The sequence below is a fragment of the Python bivittatus genome, unplaced genomic scaffold (assembly GCF_059951505.1).
Source record: "Python bivittatus isolate LINGU-HERP-01145 unplaced genomic scaffold, Pbiv_v1 ctg000480_np1212, whole genome shotgun sequence".
NCBI lineage: Eukaryota > Metazoa > Chordata > Lepidosauria > Squamata > Pythonidae > Python > Python bivittatus.
The window spans coordinates 76,762,975-76,780,342 of NW_028277075.1; the positions used below are offsets into that span (position 1 = coordinate 76,762,975).

The 17,368-nt window shown below is 40.6% G+C and overlaps 1 protein-coding gene across 1 annotated transcript; it reads right to left on the bottom strand.

Annotated features, from left to right (window-relative positions):
- Nucleotides 1-3,235: 3,235 nt before the first annotated feature.
- On the bottom strand, nucleotides 3,236-17,225 carry LOC103067556 (keratin, type II cytoskeletal 8-like). Its single transcript, XM_007433936.4, has 9 exons — nucleotides 16,756-17,225; nucleotides 11,631-11,839; nucleotides 10,198-10,258; nucleotides 8,617-8,712; nucleotides 8,207-8,371; nucleotides 7,191-7,316; nucleotides 5,886-6,106; nucleotides 5,216-5,265; nucleotides 3,236-3,603 (listed from the first exon to the last, which is right to left on the bottom strand). The coding sequence occupies exons 1-9, from the start codon at nucleotides 17,029-17,031 to the stop codon at nucleotides 3,443-3,445; spliced, it is 1,365 nt and encodes a 454-aa protein (XP_007433998.1). The 5' UTR covers nucleotides 17,032-17,225; the 3' UTR covers nucleotides 3,236-3,442.
- Nucleotides 17,226-17,368: the final 143 nt, after the last annotated feature.

The following is a 17,368-nucleotide window of genomic DNA, read 5'->3' on the forward strand; positions in this document are numbered from 1 at the left end:
AATGATTAATTATTAAACTTATATCCTGCCTGACTTCCAATGACTCTAGGTGGCTAGTTGCACAATATTTCTCTACTCACTAAGTATATATATATATATATATATGTGTGTGTGTGTGTGTGTGTGTGTGTGTGTGTGTGTATATATATATATATATATATATATATAGTTTCAAATCAATGTTTTAAAGATATTTAAATTACCTCTAGTTTATTTACTGTAACAATTGTCTAGTTCCCTTGTTTGTGTTTTCTGTTAAGGAACCAGTGTGTTTTGCTTAAGGATAAAGGCAAGTATGAATTCTACTGAATTTTATATTTTCCAAAATCATTGTCTGATTCTTCCTCCCAGCCATCACATGGACAGTTCTGTATGCAATCTAAACATGTGAACAAAGGGGGAGCCAAATCTGGCTGTTGACTGACTCTTCTCCCGCATTTCATTTAAATGTTCATTTATGCCAGTTCTGTGACTTCAGTACTAGCATAGATTCTTCTTTCTCCCTCAACTTTCTTCATAGACACAGCTCAATAGGAAAACATCTGCTTTGAATCCAGATGGTCCAAGTTCAGGTCACAGCAGGAAAACCCCTGAACAGTAAAAAACACTGTGTTAAACACATCTTTGCTCTGACTGAGGATAAAGCAATTTCTTGAGCTGTTTTGAAAAGACTAAATATAACTTGTCAGAGGAAGATATGTGAAAAAAACGTGGAAGTTTGTATATTGTTAAAAAGGCAGCACCCTAAGATAGGTTTATCTTATCTTCCATTTTCATCCCCACTTGAATGTTTGTGAACATTTTAAACGTAGACTGATGTTCGTTCTTCTCATTTTGTGGATAGCGTCCCTCAAAAGCTTACGTAATGCCACACTTCCCATGCCAAAGGACCAGTTAGCCTTTTAAGGGCAAATAATGACTTTCATTTCTTAAACTATCCTGAAGTATTGGCTAGTCCCTTTTTGAAGTGACATAAGTGGACAGCTAACATCCTAGTTATCCAGGATTGGATAGAACAATTCAGCATCTTTCAACTATCCAAGGAAGAGCTCTTTTCCTGGCTCTAAAATAACCACTAAATCACCATAAGCAGGGTGGAAAGCCTTACAAACTTTCAGCCTTCACCACCCAATCGTAGTTGCTGTTACAAGAAGAATTTCGCTGTCTCTCATTTGCTCTGCTCTGCTTTGCCAATCTCAGGACTGACATGAAAGACATAAAAACTTAAGTACCACACTCCTTAAAATAGGGAGGGAAAAGTTATGGACCTCCAGTTGTTACAGAACTACAAGTCCCAGCAGGCCCAGGTGGCATGAGGAATGCTGGAAGTTGTATTTCCACAAAATGGGGATGGGTTCAGGGTCCCTCATCTTTTACTCTCATGCCAGTTTTCATAGAAAGTATTGCACTATGAAGTCAGTCTCCTGAGCACTTAGCCCTTTTCGACCTTTTTACAAATTGAGGGGATAGACACAGACAGGCTGTAAGTATTTTAACTACCATTGTCTCTCCACAAAACTCTGGGATCTATTGTTCCATAAGAATGCTTAGGCATGTGCAGTATAATTCCTGCAATCTCCCTTATCTTTCCTTCCTTCCTTCCTTCCTTCCTTCCTTCCTTCCTTCCTTCCTTCCTTCCTTCCTTCCTTCCTTCCTTCCTTCCTTCCTTCCTTCCTTCCTTCCCTCCCTCCCTCTTTCTCTCTCATGCATCTACACACACAAACAATTCCCAGGTTCTTGGAAGAAACTATGACCTTTTAACATTAACAGAAATGTATAACATAGAAATATCTTAACTTTTGGTTTGGAAATGAAGGCTCGTGTTCATACCCACTAAGAAGCAAGCAAACAAAAAATCTGCCGAGGAAGTTGCATCTGTAGATGAAACAGCAACATTTCCTGGACATGAACATCAAAAAACCACCTTATAGTATGTTAGTGTATTTCAGTGTTTCTCAACTTCAGCAACTTTGTGTGGACTTCAATTTCCAGAATTCTCCAGCCAGCATGCTGGAGTCCACACATCTTAAAGTTGCTGAGGCTGAAAAACACTGGTCTATATAGTCACTCAGCATCCTCCACTTTGTGAGACAGCAGCTTTCCCAAATCTCTGGCACTGGTTTTTGTTGTCTAATTCATTCACCCAGATGTGGCAGGAATTAAATTGATCAATGGTCAGAAAGAAATAGGAATACTACTACCTCAGATCAGCCAAGCAGGAAGCCCAGATCAACCTTCTCCAAAGATGGATTGAGCGTATCATAAAAGCCAAAAGCTTATTCAAGGAGGCAGTAAGCAATTAGTTTATCTGGGCTGATTTGTTTGAAATTCTGTGTTTATGTGATTATTGCCTTCCCTTGTTTTCTGTACATTTCTCTTTCCCCAATAAATTCATTTTTACATCTAGAGAGTTGGCTTCACTGGTTTTACATACAAGAGTGCATGGTTACCCAGCCGCTGCTTGACCCAAGGCTGGTTTAGTTCTATATTTCTGGGGTTTGACCTGGAAGATCCAAAACACTTTTCTTCCAGTTGGACTAAGAGGTGGCAGGACAGTCACCCTGACTGATGGCTGCTTACTATAATTATCGTTTACCAGGATTTACCTTAGAAAAAATGTTTAAATAACTCCCCTCCCAAGTTGTAACAATTATATATCAACTTGTATATTTATTATATAATAAGAGAACATTGCAAAGCACTTCTTTCAGCAGGAAGTAATTTCTTGCAATACAGCAAGGAAAGTCAATGATTTTCCCCTCCGGCCACATCCTTGCTTCATTTGGTGTCATATATTCCTCTTCCCCCTGCCCCCCAAGTCTGAACAAGGATGTTAAGGAGCAGATTGGGAGAGACTGCAGTTAAGTATGGCAAAGAGACATAGGAAATGCTTTAGAACAGTAGATGTCTGAGTTGTAGCAGAAGGAATGCTGTACAGCCACACACAGCTGTGTATTTTTCTCCTTCAGCTACTTCCTGGTATATCCTCCAGACTTCTAACTGTGGCAGAAATGATCTCCTTAACTTGAAATCTCCACTCCCCCTATAATCTGAGAATTTGTACCTTTGGCACAATTCTTTGTGTATGTCCCACCTAGAAAAATCAAAACTTCCTGCCTCAGCACAAGCAGAGAATATGATACAAGCTACGAAAAAAAGACAGGCCCTAGATGTGCATAGAGCTGCTGACAGAACTCATGCAAGAAACTGATACCAGCAACACATTTTTCAGGAGCTTTAATAGGAATTGGTACATAGAACATATTATCTGCACCACTTTATTGGCAAGGTAAAATTCAGCCATTGTAGCTTGAAAAAGAAATAGCACTGCAAGGGAGAAAATATGGAGGTATATGAAGTAGGTTATCATTAGAGACTATAAAAACAATCATTTATTTTTAAGTCTTGAAGATACATCGACTTTTTGCTGCTTCTACTACAGTTACTTCGCTGAAAAATGACTGGCCTCTGAAATGATCTTCCCATCCTTGGTCTCAATGGTCTTGATCATCAAAGGCCTCTTCAGTGAGCTGCTGGTGGTGACCGAAGTCCCTGCAGCCCCAGTGTGAGAGGGAAGTGCTGTTCCCTGAGTCAGGAGTCCAGCTGCAGAAGCAATGGATGGATTTAAGAATCAGATCACAGGAGGAAGAAGACCTTAATGAAGAAGTTTCTGATTGGCTCTCCAGAGTAATTTGGCAAAAGAGGAGACCAGAGGACCCATGCAAGCAAGTCAGCAGGCAAATTTAACCAAGAAACAAGAGCTTGCTTAAAGTTTCCTTCTCCATCCTGCTGTCCTTCAAATGTGTTGGGCTTCATCTCTCATAATCCTAAACTATGTTAATTGGCTGGCATTGATGGGAGTTGTTTTCCAATATATCTGCTGGGTGACTTGCTGGAGAAAGCTGGTTTTGACAGAGAAAGTCAAATGCAGGCAAATCACATCAGACTGAGAAATATTTAATCAAACATTGATTCATGAAACATGGATACTCTACAAGGCTCACAGAAGAATCTAGAGTTCTGTTCCATTATCTCAAATGGGCAATGCAGAGAAGATAGCATTATTCAACAATCAAAAGATAAGAAGATGAATTAGATTTAAGGATTATTTTACACACTTCTGCCAATCCTTAGATGAATGCTTCAAGGGTAACTGCATGTAGTGTGAAGCAGCAGCAAAGAATACTACAAGGAAGGCCTTGGGTTCACCCATGGACCTTTCTTTTAGCAACACATGGCTACGTGGCTGGCAGTTCTATTGTCCCTAATTCCGTGGAAATAACGCACCAAGTCAGATTCAGAGCTGGAGCAAATACTTATAATTCTGTATTGGATTAATTTCCCATGCAGTCTTTGGATGAAACCTGCAACTTCAAACTTTGAATTCAGACTGTTAAAATTCAAAATTCACATACTTTACATTTGTTTGCATCTCCTATTTGTTTTGATGTTGGCTGATTTCAAATATCCACTGTTAAATACTATTTCCCATTGCATGTTCTCTGTCAGGTTCTAAATAACCTTACATGTCACCCATTAAATGCAACTGTATGTTTGCCATCAATATATAGCAGTGGTTTTCCAACTACGTTTTAGGAAATCCAGAGCTGTCTTAAAAATTTAACGGCAGTTCTTCAATGAAATAATAATCAATAAATGTCTCCCAAAATCATGTTGCCCAACACAGCAGATATTTTTCTACAATGTACTGTATAGGTAAAGAACAATTTCCCAGTAGATAATGGTGATGCTTATGTATGTAGAATAGTCCCCAGATAATCCTCCACAGTGTGCAAGAGTTATACAACAAGCACAAATGTTGAGATCTGTTTGAAAGTTTAATATTTAACTACTACCACTATTTATCATTTATCACTAGTGGTAACCTCATTGCACATCAGCTTTTGAACTTGAAAATTAAATATCATTATAGCATAAGTGATACCACTATCTAACAAATAATTTAAAGTGCAGGAATATGGAATGTCAAGAGTGACAAAGGAGGATTTTAGGTAACTGTTGGCCTCGATTTGTTTCAGCTTTTTTCAGGATATGACCCAAATACCCAGATGGGGAGAATCAGGATACTGCAAAACATTTGGGGAGAACTGAGAAGAGTAAAGCTATCACATTACCAAAAACCTCAGATGGAGAAAGGTCAATAAAATAGAGATGCTTGATCACCTCCACCCATCAGAACAGGAAGACTGCTTACCTAACTTGTTAATGGCACTGGCCTGTTGTGTTGGAACCTGACCAACCATCCTGGGGAAAGAAAAAAGCATGTTCATGAGTTTGGAAAGTGTGCGAAAGACAACACTGCTTCTTTTGGAGGAAGAGCCACAGCTTACTGGTATAGCATGTGCAAAAGATCCTATGTCAGTTCTGGGAACATCCAAGCAGGGCTGGGAGAATCTGCCTGAAACCTTGGAGAGCTGTATTAAAATATGCTTTCCTAAGATGCTCATGTTGTCCTATCCTAAATGACAGTGAGAATCTTGACTCACAGGTGTGTTTCTGCTATCTGTTCCTGAAGGATTCAAGCCCCTCGTGACCTGATTATCTTCCTGCAGTGCACTTTTTCCTGTTTCTGGCTATTCTAATCATTATGTTCATATATTTGCAAGCTGGCAGATGACAGCATCAAAAGGCCATGCAAAGCAGCTTCCCACCCATAGAAGTTGTCCTTCCCTGTTTTCTTAGATCAACTGACCTCAAACTGTTATCCTCCAGCACTACCCAATTAGGAATTCTGGGAGCTGACATCCAACCTTTTGGGAGAGCCCTAGGCTGGAGAAGGTTGCTCTGGGTGGTCAAGTGCAGAGGAACCAATTCATACACATCCGGCACCCGTGCACAGGAAGTCCAAGCTGACTCTTGCTTACCGGTATTCTTCTCCTTCCAGCAGCTTTCTGTAGGTGGCAATTTCTATATCAAAGGCCAGTTTGAGGTGCATCAGATCTAGGTATTCTTTTGTCTTGGTGGCCATGTCAAGTTTGGCTTGCTTCAGTGCCTCCTCCAGGTCTTGGGCAGTACTCTTGGCACTTTGCAGAGCCTGCTCCCCTTGTTCTTCAGCTGAGGCCACAGCATTTTCTAGATTGGCTCGCTGGGCAGGAGGAAAGAGGAACATTTCTGTTTCCACTATCTGGATGGGAAGCCTTATGGAGAGTCCAGCAGCTAAGAAGAGGCAGCAAGGGCTCAGAAGCAAAGCCTCTCTCTTTAAGTATGATGGGAAATACGTTGCCTATTTTGAGCTACAGCTGCTTGCCTTCCAGTTTGCAAAGTTATTGTGGGTGGCCAAGAAGAGTGCGAAGAAGTTCCAAGTGAAATAACTTCCCAATGTAGGAAGCAGCTAGAAGTCAGCCAAGAAGAGAAGCCAGTACTGGGCTCAGACATTGTGTTGAACCCAAAGTTGTGCAGCTTTTTTCAGGCTGAGGGTTATACTTGGTCTTTGAATGGCATGGCCATGGTTCCCTTCCAAAAAGCAATGGGACCAATGATTGCTTCCAACTGATTTACTACTTTTTGCCTTTGTCACATTAGCAAATATTATTGGTAACAACTGTTAGAGGAGAATGGTAATTTGTTTGCGTTATATATCTCTATATATCTTTATATCTTCTTCCAGGGATATTACACAAGGATCATTTTATCTTCCTAACAACCCTGTAGTACTGGGCTCAGAATCACTCAGCAAGTTTCCACAGCTGAGGTGGACTGCACCCAAGACTTTGGAGGGACAGAGGTTGTGCACCCCTATCCCTACTCCAAACTAGACAAACCACACCACAGCTCAGCACAATTTATGAGCCCAGCTAAGTTTTTGGGTTGAAGACCTTTGGAATGATGCGCTGGCATCCTGACCACAGGATTCATCTAGTGGTGTTAATGGAGTAGAGGAAAACTTACAGCTGGTGGTTTTGAGAAGCCTGTCCTTCTCATAAAACATTGTGCCCTCTTGTGTTTTATTTCAGAGAAGGAGAGGACACTTGCAGCTGGACAAATTAAAACTAGACATGAAAATAGTTACGAAAGAGAGCAAAATGAACAATTGACTGGAAAAGTTAGGCTTCACAGAATGGATTGTAGGTAGAGTCTCTGTGGCATTTCCCCCCAGCATTGTGTGTTCTCTGTTTTTATGAATGTTTTGGGTTAAGACTTGTGATTCTGTCCAGAGGCTGGCAGCTTACCTGATTCTTTAAGGCCTCAATTTCTCCATTGATATGCTGGGCATCGCGAGTCAGCTCAGCAATCTGACCCTTGATGTTTTTCATCTCATCTTTATGCTTCTGATTTTGCCTTACAATGTCATCAATCTGAAAGGGAACAGAGGGGTAAACAGGAATCACTATGATAGTATATTCAGATGAGTAAGATGCAGGCTCCGTAACAAGAATACTAGGACTCTGTCCAAACGTGTGGGCAGGTTTCCCACCCTCATATCTTCTAGATATGCTGGACATCATACACTAGACTCCTTCTAGAACAAACATTGGATAAAATCTAGGAGCATGGAAGGCATAATTAGAAGTCAGAGAAGTTTTCTGCATGAGCTGAAGTCCTTTCTGGTAGTGCAAAAGATTGGGTCCAAGTCATAATACTTCAACCAGGTTCAAAAACATGTAAACATGTATGCTTCATTATTACAGCTAGGTGAGGCCTAACTGTCAGTGAAAAGATCAGACCACGCTGCACTACTGGCTCTGAAATTATTATTGGAATGACAGTTATCCTGAAAATTCAGACATTGGTCAGGCCTTACCTAGAGGATTACAGCAGTTTAGTTGAAACAGTCCTCTGATGGACTTGCAAATCCTTAAAATATTTTCCTAGATTCCACTGAGTTGCAAAACAATGCCAGATTCTTTTCCTTGTTTCTAGAATCTGATTGTTCTGTTTATTTGGATCTGAAATTAGATTGCTTTAATCTGGTAACAGTTCGTATTGGCAAGCTGGATTTCTCAGTTTAATATTAAAGAGGTAGCAAAATAAGATCATCCATTACCAGTGCTTGCATCTGTATGGATTATCTATCTATCTATCTATCTATCTATCTATCTATCTATCTATCTATCTATCTATCTATCTATCTATCTATCTATCTATCTATCTAATCTATCTATCTCCCAATCATATTTATATAGCCGCCCATCTCACACTATGCTTCCATGATGTGGACGCAGGCAGATAAAAGTGAACCAGTTACCTTGCTTTTGTACCACTGTTCAGCCTCATCACGACTCTTGGTAGTCATGGTCTTGTACTGTTCTTTCACCTCATCGATGATGTGCTTCATCTCCAGTTCCCGGTTGTTGTCCATCGCCACAGTGACCATCGCATTTTGGATTTGAGATTCCAATTCTCTGATCTCCTGGATAGGGGCAGGAAAAGCATAATGAGTTGTAGATAACATTGTAGTCCATCTGGGGGTGGGGGAGGCTTAATCATGGGGCAGAACTTGATCCCAGCCACTGCATTATCTGTTCTTTCCTCAGCGCTCTTGCAAGGAGCTACTAGGAAAGAAGTGAAAATGAGAGAAAAATAACGTACCTGCTCATTTTCATCAACTATAACAAATACATCAGTAATTCATTCATTTTTGTCTCTGGTACTCACCTCTTCAAAAAGCTGCTTAAGGTATTTGATTTCATTCGTGATGCTCTCTAGCTTGGATTCAACATCTACTTTCTGCAAGTAAATATCATCCAGGTCCTGCCAGAGTAGAAAAGCAGACAGCAGGATTCTCCTCTGGATACTTGTCATATTCCTTGAATCTCACTAAGTATTGTATGAGGTGGAAGTTTCCAATTTTTGAGTTGTTTATTTAAAAGATTTCTATGGCTGCCCATCTTAAGCAACTAAGTTAATACAGGGCCAAATATATGACCTCAAACCTTTTGATGAGCCTCTAATTTGCCGCCAAATCATAATATTTAATGTGACTGAAGGGGAAAATTATTAAATGGACATTGGGAGTAATCAAAATAATGGCATGTAATTTAATTAATTTAATTTTAATTACAGTCATATTTAATTAAGTCAAATTTAGTTCTTCTCTTGGCCCTATCCATCTTTTTCATGGTGGCCCCTAGCACATCATACAAAATTCAGCAGGCCCCCACCCTTTTAGCCTTTCAGAAGGCCATCAAGACCTGGCTTTTCACCTAGGTGCTGGGGTAGAGTGAGGACGTCTGGAGTTGGTTGTGGGGCATCCCAAGGAGACGAATGAGACACTGAGTTTTGGTTTGGTTTTATGGTTTATGGTTTTTATAGTGGTTGTGAGCTGCCCAGAGTTGTGTTTTTAGATAAAGGCCATACAAATCTTTTAAATACATACATACATACTTACATACATACCAAGTACAGTTGTTACTTAAAAAAAGAAAGAAAAAGACTGTGCATCCCTTATTTAGTACTTCCAGTACTTCAAATCAACAATACTCAGGTGTGTTTTGCAGTGATTCAGGAAATTTGGGGATATCATTTGTCAGTAAAGACACATGGGGAGGATGTGCAAAGCTGTGTCACAATATCATAATGGGGTAGGGGAGCATCTGAGGTCACTGAGCTGCTTGAAAGGGTTCAACAGCTTTTTGGGAATGCTGTACTTTTTCCAGATAGCAAATTTCTCTATTTGATAAGCTTGGTCTGGAAGCATGAGCCATCTTGCATATAGTAGAACAACACTGTTTTTAAAAGTTTTGGAAACTTGAGCAAATCTATGCATTTTCTCTAGTGGGCAGGAAGAAGGTATAGTTGTAGTAAACATCATTTGGTTCTCTCTGGCTGAAGTTAAAGGAGAGTGGAAATCAGGTTAACTCTATCCGTCCGTCCGTCCGTCCGTCCATCCATCCATCCATCCATCCATCCATCCATCCATCCATCTTGTGTGCGCTTTTCCTATTTCATAGAAAGATGCACAGTGTGGAGACAAAAACATTTAACAGTCCCCCTTCCATCATACCATATAGAAACCAGCCCTCTGTCATATTGCCCAAAAAGAGAAGACAAAGCAAGGAGAATGGGTGAATATGGAAAAGCAAAGGAAAACTGAGACTGAGAGCAGTTTGAACTTCTCAAGAAAGAAAGTTGTGTAAGCTGGAAGTTGCAGAAGAGAGAAAAGCAGTCTTGGATTGGTCAGGGGTAATAAAAATTGGTCAGGTCCCACCAATTTTTAGGCTCCAATACTCATTTCACCTTTTTAGTCACCACAAACTCATTTTCCAGCTGATTACGCTGATTTATCTCCTCTTCATACCTACAGATCAGAGACAAGAGATAATGCTTGTGAGGTGCAGTTTAAGATGACTTGTCCAGTGGGTATGTACCATTTACCAACTTCCTGTTCTCTAGCCTCTGCAAGAGTTGCAGCTTGTCTTGAAAGCATCCAATATGTACCATTTTAGATTAATGTTGTAAAATAAATATGAAAACTAGCTAAGTCTGTTGATAGTTGTAGCACTGGGAATATAATAGCTGGAACACTAACACTCAGCTGAGGTAAAGTAAGACTGAATGTGAATTGTTTTTCAGAATTCTTCATCTAATGTGTGGGCAGAGAAATGGGGTGGGTGATTTCTCCAGGCAGAAGAAATAAACAACTTCGCAAGGCACGAACATCTCTTACTGGTGACATTTTCACTGCTACTGAAAATGCCCCATGGCAGGATTCCCCTCATGATATCTTCCCTTGGGATTTCATGGAAGTGTGGGAAGCCAAATGGCAGGTTTCTCCCAGCAAGCTGGACTGGAAACAGATAAACAAGCCCTCAAGGTTTCAAACACTTCTGCTAAGTAAATTTTCTGTAGAAAAACTAGAGAATCCCAGTATCTGCTGTGTATCAAATACAAGACTTATTTACAGAGAAATTATTGTTCAAATTCTTGCATCTCTTTTTCTCACCAGTATGATGTAATGGGCTAGAAGCTATTCTCTTTTGGGAGGGAAGGACAGTTTCCACTTCTCCCATTTTAGTAACGGGCAGATCTGGTATCAGGCTGTTTGCTTGTGACCATTTGAGAACTAGTTCTTACACCAAGGTGGCTGCAGTTGGATTAGTGCACCACCATTCATAATATTTTCACACATCCTGAGCACTTTATAATAAAGACACAAACACCACATTCCACTCATGAGAAATTCACTGAAAAAATCTGCTCCCTTGAAAAAAATTCTGAAGTCAATTCTTTTTCATCAAATTGAATGAGAATGAGTAGAAACAAAAATGCAGGAAAGTTTATTTGCCTGCCACAAGCTTTTATACACTTTTACTACTTACAGCTCAGAGGCCTACAGTATATATTGTGAAGAAGGAGAAGAACCACGCACAACACCGTCGGTGAAATCTGGCTGCCATCAGATCATTCAAACATAATATCTCACCACATACAGAACAATATTTCACAATATGGTGCCCTTGAAATGGTTGCACAGGAGTGCCCATCTTTACAAATAGCATGCCTAGTTTAAATCTGGAAAACCTCCCCCTGCCACAGAGCTACAGCCCTGATCTGAATTTGCCTTGGCTACATGAAGGATATTTAGTTTAAACAGACACATATGTGTATTCCAAACATACAAACGGAATATTAAATAACACATCTCTCATTATCTCTTATGATTTGCTCACTGGCTTTTCAGTTCCTCCAGAAGAGTCTGCGTGTGGTCCAGCTCATTTTGCAATTTCACCTTATCTTGATTGAGGGTCTCTATCTGCTGCTTAAGGGGCTGGCTGTGGACTGTCATAATGTGCCTCACATTGGATTTGTATTGGTCTTTGTCCCTCAGAAGTTTCAGCTGCGTCTCCAGCACTTTGTTCTGCTGCTCAAGTTTGCGTACCTTGGAGAGAGAGAACAGAGAGTTAAATCAAAAACTAAAAAGCGAATCGGGGAAAGGCATTTAAGATCCTTTGATCAAGATGCAGGATTCCACCCCACCTCAGGGGCTATCTAAATAGGCAAAATTTTTATTTGGCTGTTTATGGACAGTCCTACAAATCCACTGTGTAAGAATCTGTGGCCTATCTAGAATTTGCTCTCATATGAAATTACTGTTGACCACTGGCTTATGGCCCAAATACTTGATGGAAAATAAAAGGCTTTGGTTTTTGTTTGTTTTTGAGGGAAATCGTTTTGTAAAATTTTCACCACCATTGTGTGGTGCCAAGAGGTGCAGGTTTGCATGATTGCTCTGCTTTGAATCATAAACCCAGTTGTTTGCACTCTCCCTGGCTTCCCACATCTCAATTAAATTCCAACAAAAGATATCCTAAGAGAACTCTTGCCATGGGGTTTTTTCTAAACATAAAATCACAACTGGTCCAGAATGTGGCAATATGTGCAGTTTTGGGTGCCCCACGATTCAACCATGTTACACCATTGCTGTGCGAGATGCACCTGATTATGATTATGTGCCATCAAGTTATTTTTGACTCCTAGTAACCACATAGATAGGTTTTCTCCATGATGATCTGTTCCTAACCTGGTCCTTTAGCACTTCCAACGATGCACTCATTGCTATTGTAACAGTCCATCAACCGTGCTGCTGGTCATCCTCTTCTTCTCTTTCCTTCCTTTCCCAGCTTTAGAGCCTTCTTCATAGAGCAAGTTCTTCACATAATGTATCCAAAGTAGGATAATTTGAGCCTGGTCATTTATGCCTTGAGTGAGAACTCTGGGTTGATTTGTTCAATGATCCATTGATTGATTGATTGATTGATTGATTGATTGTCTGTCCATGGTATTCTCAGGAGTCTTCCCCAACTCCAAAGTTCAAAAGCATCAATATTCTTCCTATTTTCTTCTTCAAAGTCCACCTTTTGCTTCCATAGAACGTCACAGGGTATATCATGGCTTGCACAGTTCTGATCTTTGTAGGTATAGGGACATCACAGTATTTGAATATTTTTTCCAAGGCCTTCATGGCTGCTCTACCAAGTGCTAGTCTGCAGCAGATTTCTTGGCTGGTTGTTCCTTTACTTTTGATGGTTGATCCTAAAAGACAAAAGCTATCCACCACTTTGATACCTACATTGCCAGTTCTAAGGCTGGTTGCTCTATGTTTTGCCATTAGTTTGGTCGTGAGCTGCACTGGCTTCCAGTTTTTTTCTGAGTGCAATGCAAGGTGCTGGTTATCACCTTTAAAGCCCTTCATGGCACAAGGCCAGGATACTTTAGGGACCACCTCTCCCTGAAGGTATCTGCCTGTTCCACTAGGTTTTATAGGGTGGAAATGCTCCAGGTCACTTCCCTTAAATGTTGCTATCTAGTGTAACAAAGGAGAGAGTGGGTGGGGAGGAAACCAGCAAAGTGGTTGCAAATTCCCAACACAACTATATCATGTGCATAGGATGACTAAAGACAAAGGAGAGAGGGCTCTATAACTTTGATAACAGGTTAAAAGATAAATATTGGTGGTGGCAAATTTTTGTTATTGCTATTGCTGCTGCAAGAGGCCATATTGTTAGAGAATGAGAAAATTCTTCTTCTATAAAAGTATTATATGAAACAAATGCAAGTTTATATCTTGGACTCTTCTCTTTAAACACCCCTCACTGATATGATAATCCTAACAGCATAGTTTTAAAAAGTTATTTCTACAGATCGTGTTGAACTAGGTGGCAATCCCTAATCAACTTTGGCTCATCTCAAAAAAGCTCACCACTTGTGTTAGATGGGAGTAACTTACAGCACGTGTGTAGGTTAGACCAAAAGGTAAAAAGACATTTCTGAAGGTAGCAATGGAGAACTCCTTCCATATTAGTGTAAAGAAAAAAAAAAACTAGATGGGTGCACTTGTGTAGTTATTAGCAGTCAAGCCTGACTTAAGCTTGTGTTGGCTAACACGGCTTTAACTAACTGTTAAGTTCTCGTATAGGATGGTATAGCTAATAATTGTGGTTCTTGATAGAGAAGATATACTAGGAATAGAACTTGACAAGAGTATATATGCTACTGGGATGTTAAGTAGCCTCCCCATAAATGGGATTGTAAATGCATCTTAAGGGGGAAGTTGATGATAGAAGTTGATCCCAGTTATCTTATTATATATTAGATGGATAAGGGAAAGCCACTAATTTTAAACTGCATCTCAGAACAGTTTCTATGTTTAGACTGCTAATTTGTTAATTTAAACTGTAACTGTTTGGGGGTGGTTTGTTTGAAGGAACATTTTCTCATTCCCTCCATTTATTTATTTAAATTATATTTTAACTATAAATTATTTCCACGGCCTCATGCTAGCTGGTATTCTTATCCTCAACAAAGCTGCAATGTAGATGAGACAGACAAACAGTGACTGGCTTATAATGATCCAGGTTACTTCATGACTGAGTGGGTATTCATGCAAAGTAATAGTTCTACTTTTTTTCAAATATTGTGTCCCTTTCTGGATGCTGCATTTTAAGGAGGATCCAGGAAGAAAAAAAACTGGATTCCTTCCTAAGAGATGAATGAGTTTAGAACAGGCTATGAGGATCATCAAGGACCTAGGAAATATGTCTGATAAGAAGAGGATTGAAGGAGCTGGGTATGACTAGCCCTGAGAAAAGATGAGGTGGGGGATATGACAGCACGCTTCAGAAATCTGAAAGGCAATTACACAGAAGAAAGACACAGTCTCTCTTATTCCAGAGGGTGGGACATCGGATAATAGATCTAAGTTACAGGAAGGCAGGTTCCCATCGAATGTTAGGAAAAACTTCCTACCAGGAAGAATCACCTGGTGAGGTGGTGGACGTGCTCAAGTGGAAGCTAGACAGCCATCTCTCTGGGGGGCTTCAATTTGACAGGTTGGATTCAATGGCTTAAACAGCCCCTTTTAACTCTCTGCTTCTATGAATTATCTTTAGCCAACACTGTAATTATACACCATACACCAGCTCTTCTGGCAAATAACAACAGAATAAGCATTTGTGATGAAAAATCCATTCTGGATATACAGTTTATAAGACAGATACCTATGGATGTGGAAAACCTTTGACAACTTTCCCAAAGCCATACGAATGTACAATTTCCCTAACTCACAACTTGGAAAATATTAGTAAGCTGAATGCATTGCTTCTGAGAGGCACATACTTTTGATCACCAGATGCAAATGGTTTACAGTAAGTTCTTGTCTGACTTCCTAGTCTTAAAACAGAAAAACCTCAAATTTACAACTATTCTCCATTTCAGTGCAACTGAACAGTGTGATGTTTAACATATATATGTTATAAAATATATAAGATATATATGTTATAAAAATATAAGAGCCAATTTGGTATAATGGTTAAGGCGGTGGACTAGAAACTGGGCAACCTCAGTTCTAGTCATCCCTTAGGCATGAAAGCCCAGCCAACCTCACAGGGTGGTTGTTGTGGGGAAAACAGGAGGCGGAAGCATTATGTATGCCACCTTCAGTTGTACAAAAGAAAGCTGAAACATAACTCTATAAACAAACAAAACCCTTGACCTGGATTTGGAGACACTGCAGAAACTTTGCTGGAAATCAGAGCAGAGAAGTTGTCACAGTGTGACTAGTTTCTTTCAGAACCGGAGGTGTATTTAGACTTACAAGGATGGCATTTGGCACAGAGAAACCAAGACAATGGCGGCCATAGAAGTATCTTTTTTCATATTCATAAACATCGAAGACTGCATAGAAGCAGAAGGTTTCCGTGTAGCGAGAGCCATACCCAACTTCTGAAAGCTTTTATTAAAGGGATGTTGTTGATCTGGGAGAAAAAACTTGCTAACATGGGGTGGATGAGAGCGGAAGGAATGTGCTGAACTCCTGCAACTGCTTTATCTAGCACAGCACCGCTAGCAGCCTTTCAAGATTTGAGACAGAAGACCTTTCCCACCCGGAGGTCCTAGGGATTCAATCCCCCCCGCCTTGCAGAACATGTCCTCTACTGCTGAAATCTCGTCCTTGAAGAGATCAGTCAGGTATTATAACCCTATCCTAAGATCTGATTTTCTATTTCTTTAAAATCTCTTTTCAAGCTAGCCTGGGAGTACCCACATGACACTGGAACCATAGCAAAAGGAGAATTAGCCATGTTTCCCCCACCCCTCATCCAATCCCTTGGCTCGTGCTACCGTTACCCAGTTCAGAAAACTCTTAGGATATTCTGGCTTGCATCATTTTTCTTGAGTTACTCACGGAAGGAAGGACACCTGAAAACCACTATTTTACCCTCCCATCTTGTGTTGCTGTCCTTGTTTATTATAGGTTTATTATATTTTTTTCTTCTCTTGCGCATTGTTTTCATGGTGCTCCATGGCTGTTGGAATCCTTATAGTGATTTTGGTCTCATGTTTACATTGCTATGTTCTCTGTTATTTCAGTTAAAAAATTTTTTTTTTATAAGCGGCATTCTTTTGCAATAAAGGTAGCTTTAAAAAATCCCCCCTTCTCCAACTCTTAACACAACCCTTGATGACTTTATGGACACATCCATGTAGTTTTCTTAGCTACAAGGTAAGAGAATTACCACTATTTTTTTCCTGAATTTTATTTACTTTTATTTTATTTTCTTTACAGTCTAATGTACAGCTTTAGACTATTAAAATGGTGTCTAGGCTAGTTGAAACACTAAACGGGACACATAACTTCGAATCCATGTAGGTCCGTGATACAAACTTTTAAAAATACTTTTTCTTCCAGAACTCTTTATTGCTGGCTGTGCAAGCTCCAACACATGGACGCAAAGTTACACTTCCCTCTCTCACCCATGCACACGTTCGCCTTAATACGCGTCTCTGAGGCCGCACCTTGTCAATGAAGGAGGCTAACTGGTTGTTGAGCCCCTTGATCTGTTCCTTCTCTTCCGTGCGTATCTGGTGCAGCTTGGGGTCGATCTCCAAACTGGGCAGCGGGGAGAGAAAGAAAGGCGTCGAAGTAGAGAGGGGATAGCTGGAGACATCCCTGAAGGACCCTCGGGTTAAGAATCCCGAATTGGCTCGGTACAATGAGCTTCGATTAGGAAGGGATCCGTGGGAACGGCTGCTATAGTTCATACTCCCAGGGCGATGGTAACTGATGCTCATGGTGCAAAGCACGCTTCGTCTCCGGAGGCCACTGAAGTGAGTAAAAGAGCTTCGCTGCCTCGTCCGAAATAAAAACCTGGGAAGATTCTGAAGGCCCCGCCCCGGCGTGCCCAGGCGTGTTATTGGCTGAGGCGAACGCCCACCGAATCTTCACCCTGACGTGGAACACGAAGGTCTGCTTTCCTATTTACGTTCACCTACCGTGTTCCCGCTACCTCATTAACATAGCCCCACCCAAACAGCCACGCCCGCGGCGCGATACCTGAGCGGCCAGTGTTAATGTCCCGATTTATCCCAGAGGCGAGCAAGAGTCTTTCTGCGTACCGCACCCCCAGCC

Excerpts from the sequence above, each read along its gene's own strand:
- LOC103067556 (XM_007433936.4), bottom strand. The coding sequence starts at position 17,031 with ATGAGCATCAGTTACCATCGCCCTGGGAGTATGAACTATAGCAGCCGT. Across the intron at positions 8,713-10,197 it reads AGTTTGTGGTGACTAAAAAG|GACCTGGATGATATTTACTT; the intron begins GTGAAATGAGTA and ends CTACTCTGGCAG. Across the intron at positions 8,372-8,616 it reads TTAAGCAGCTTTTTGAAGAG|GAGATCAGAGAATTGGAATC; the intron begins GTGAGTACCAGA and ends GCCCCTATCCAG.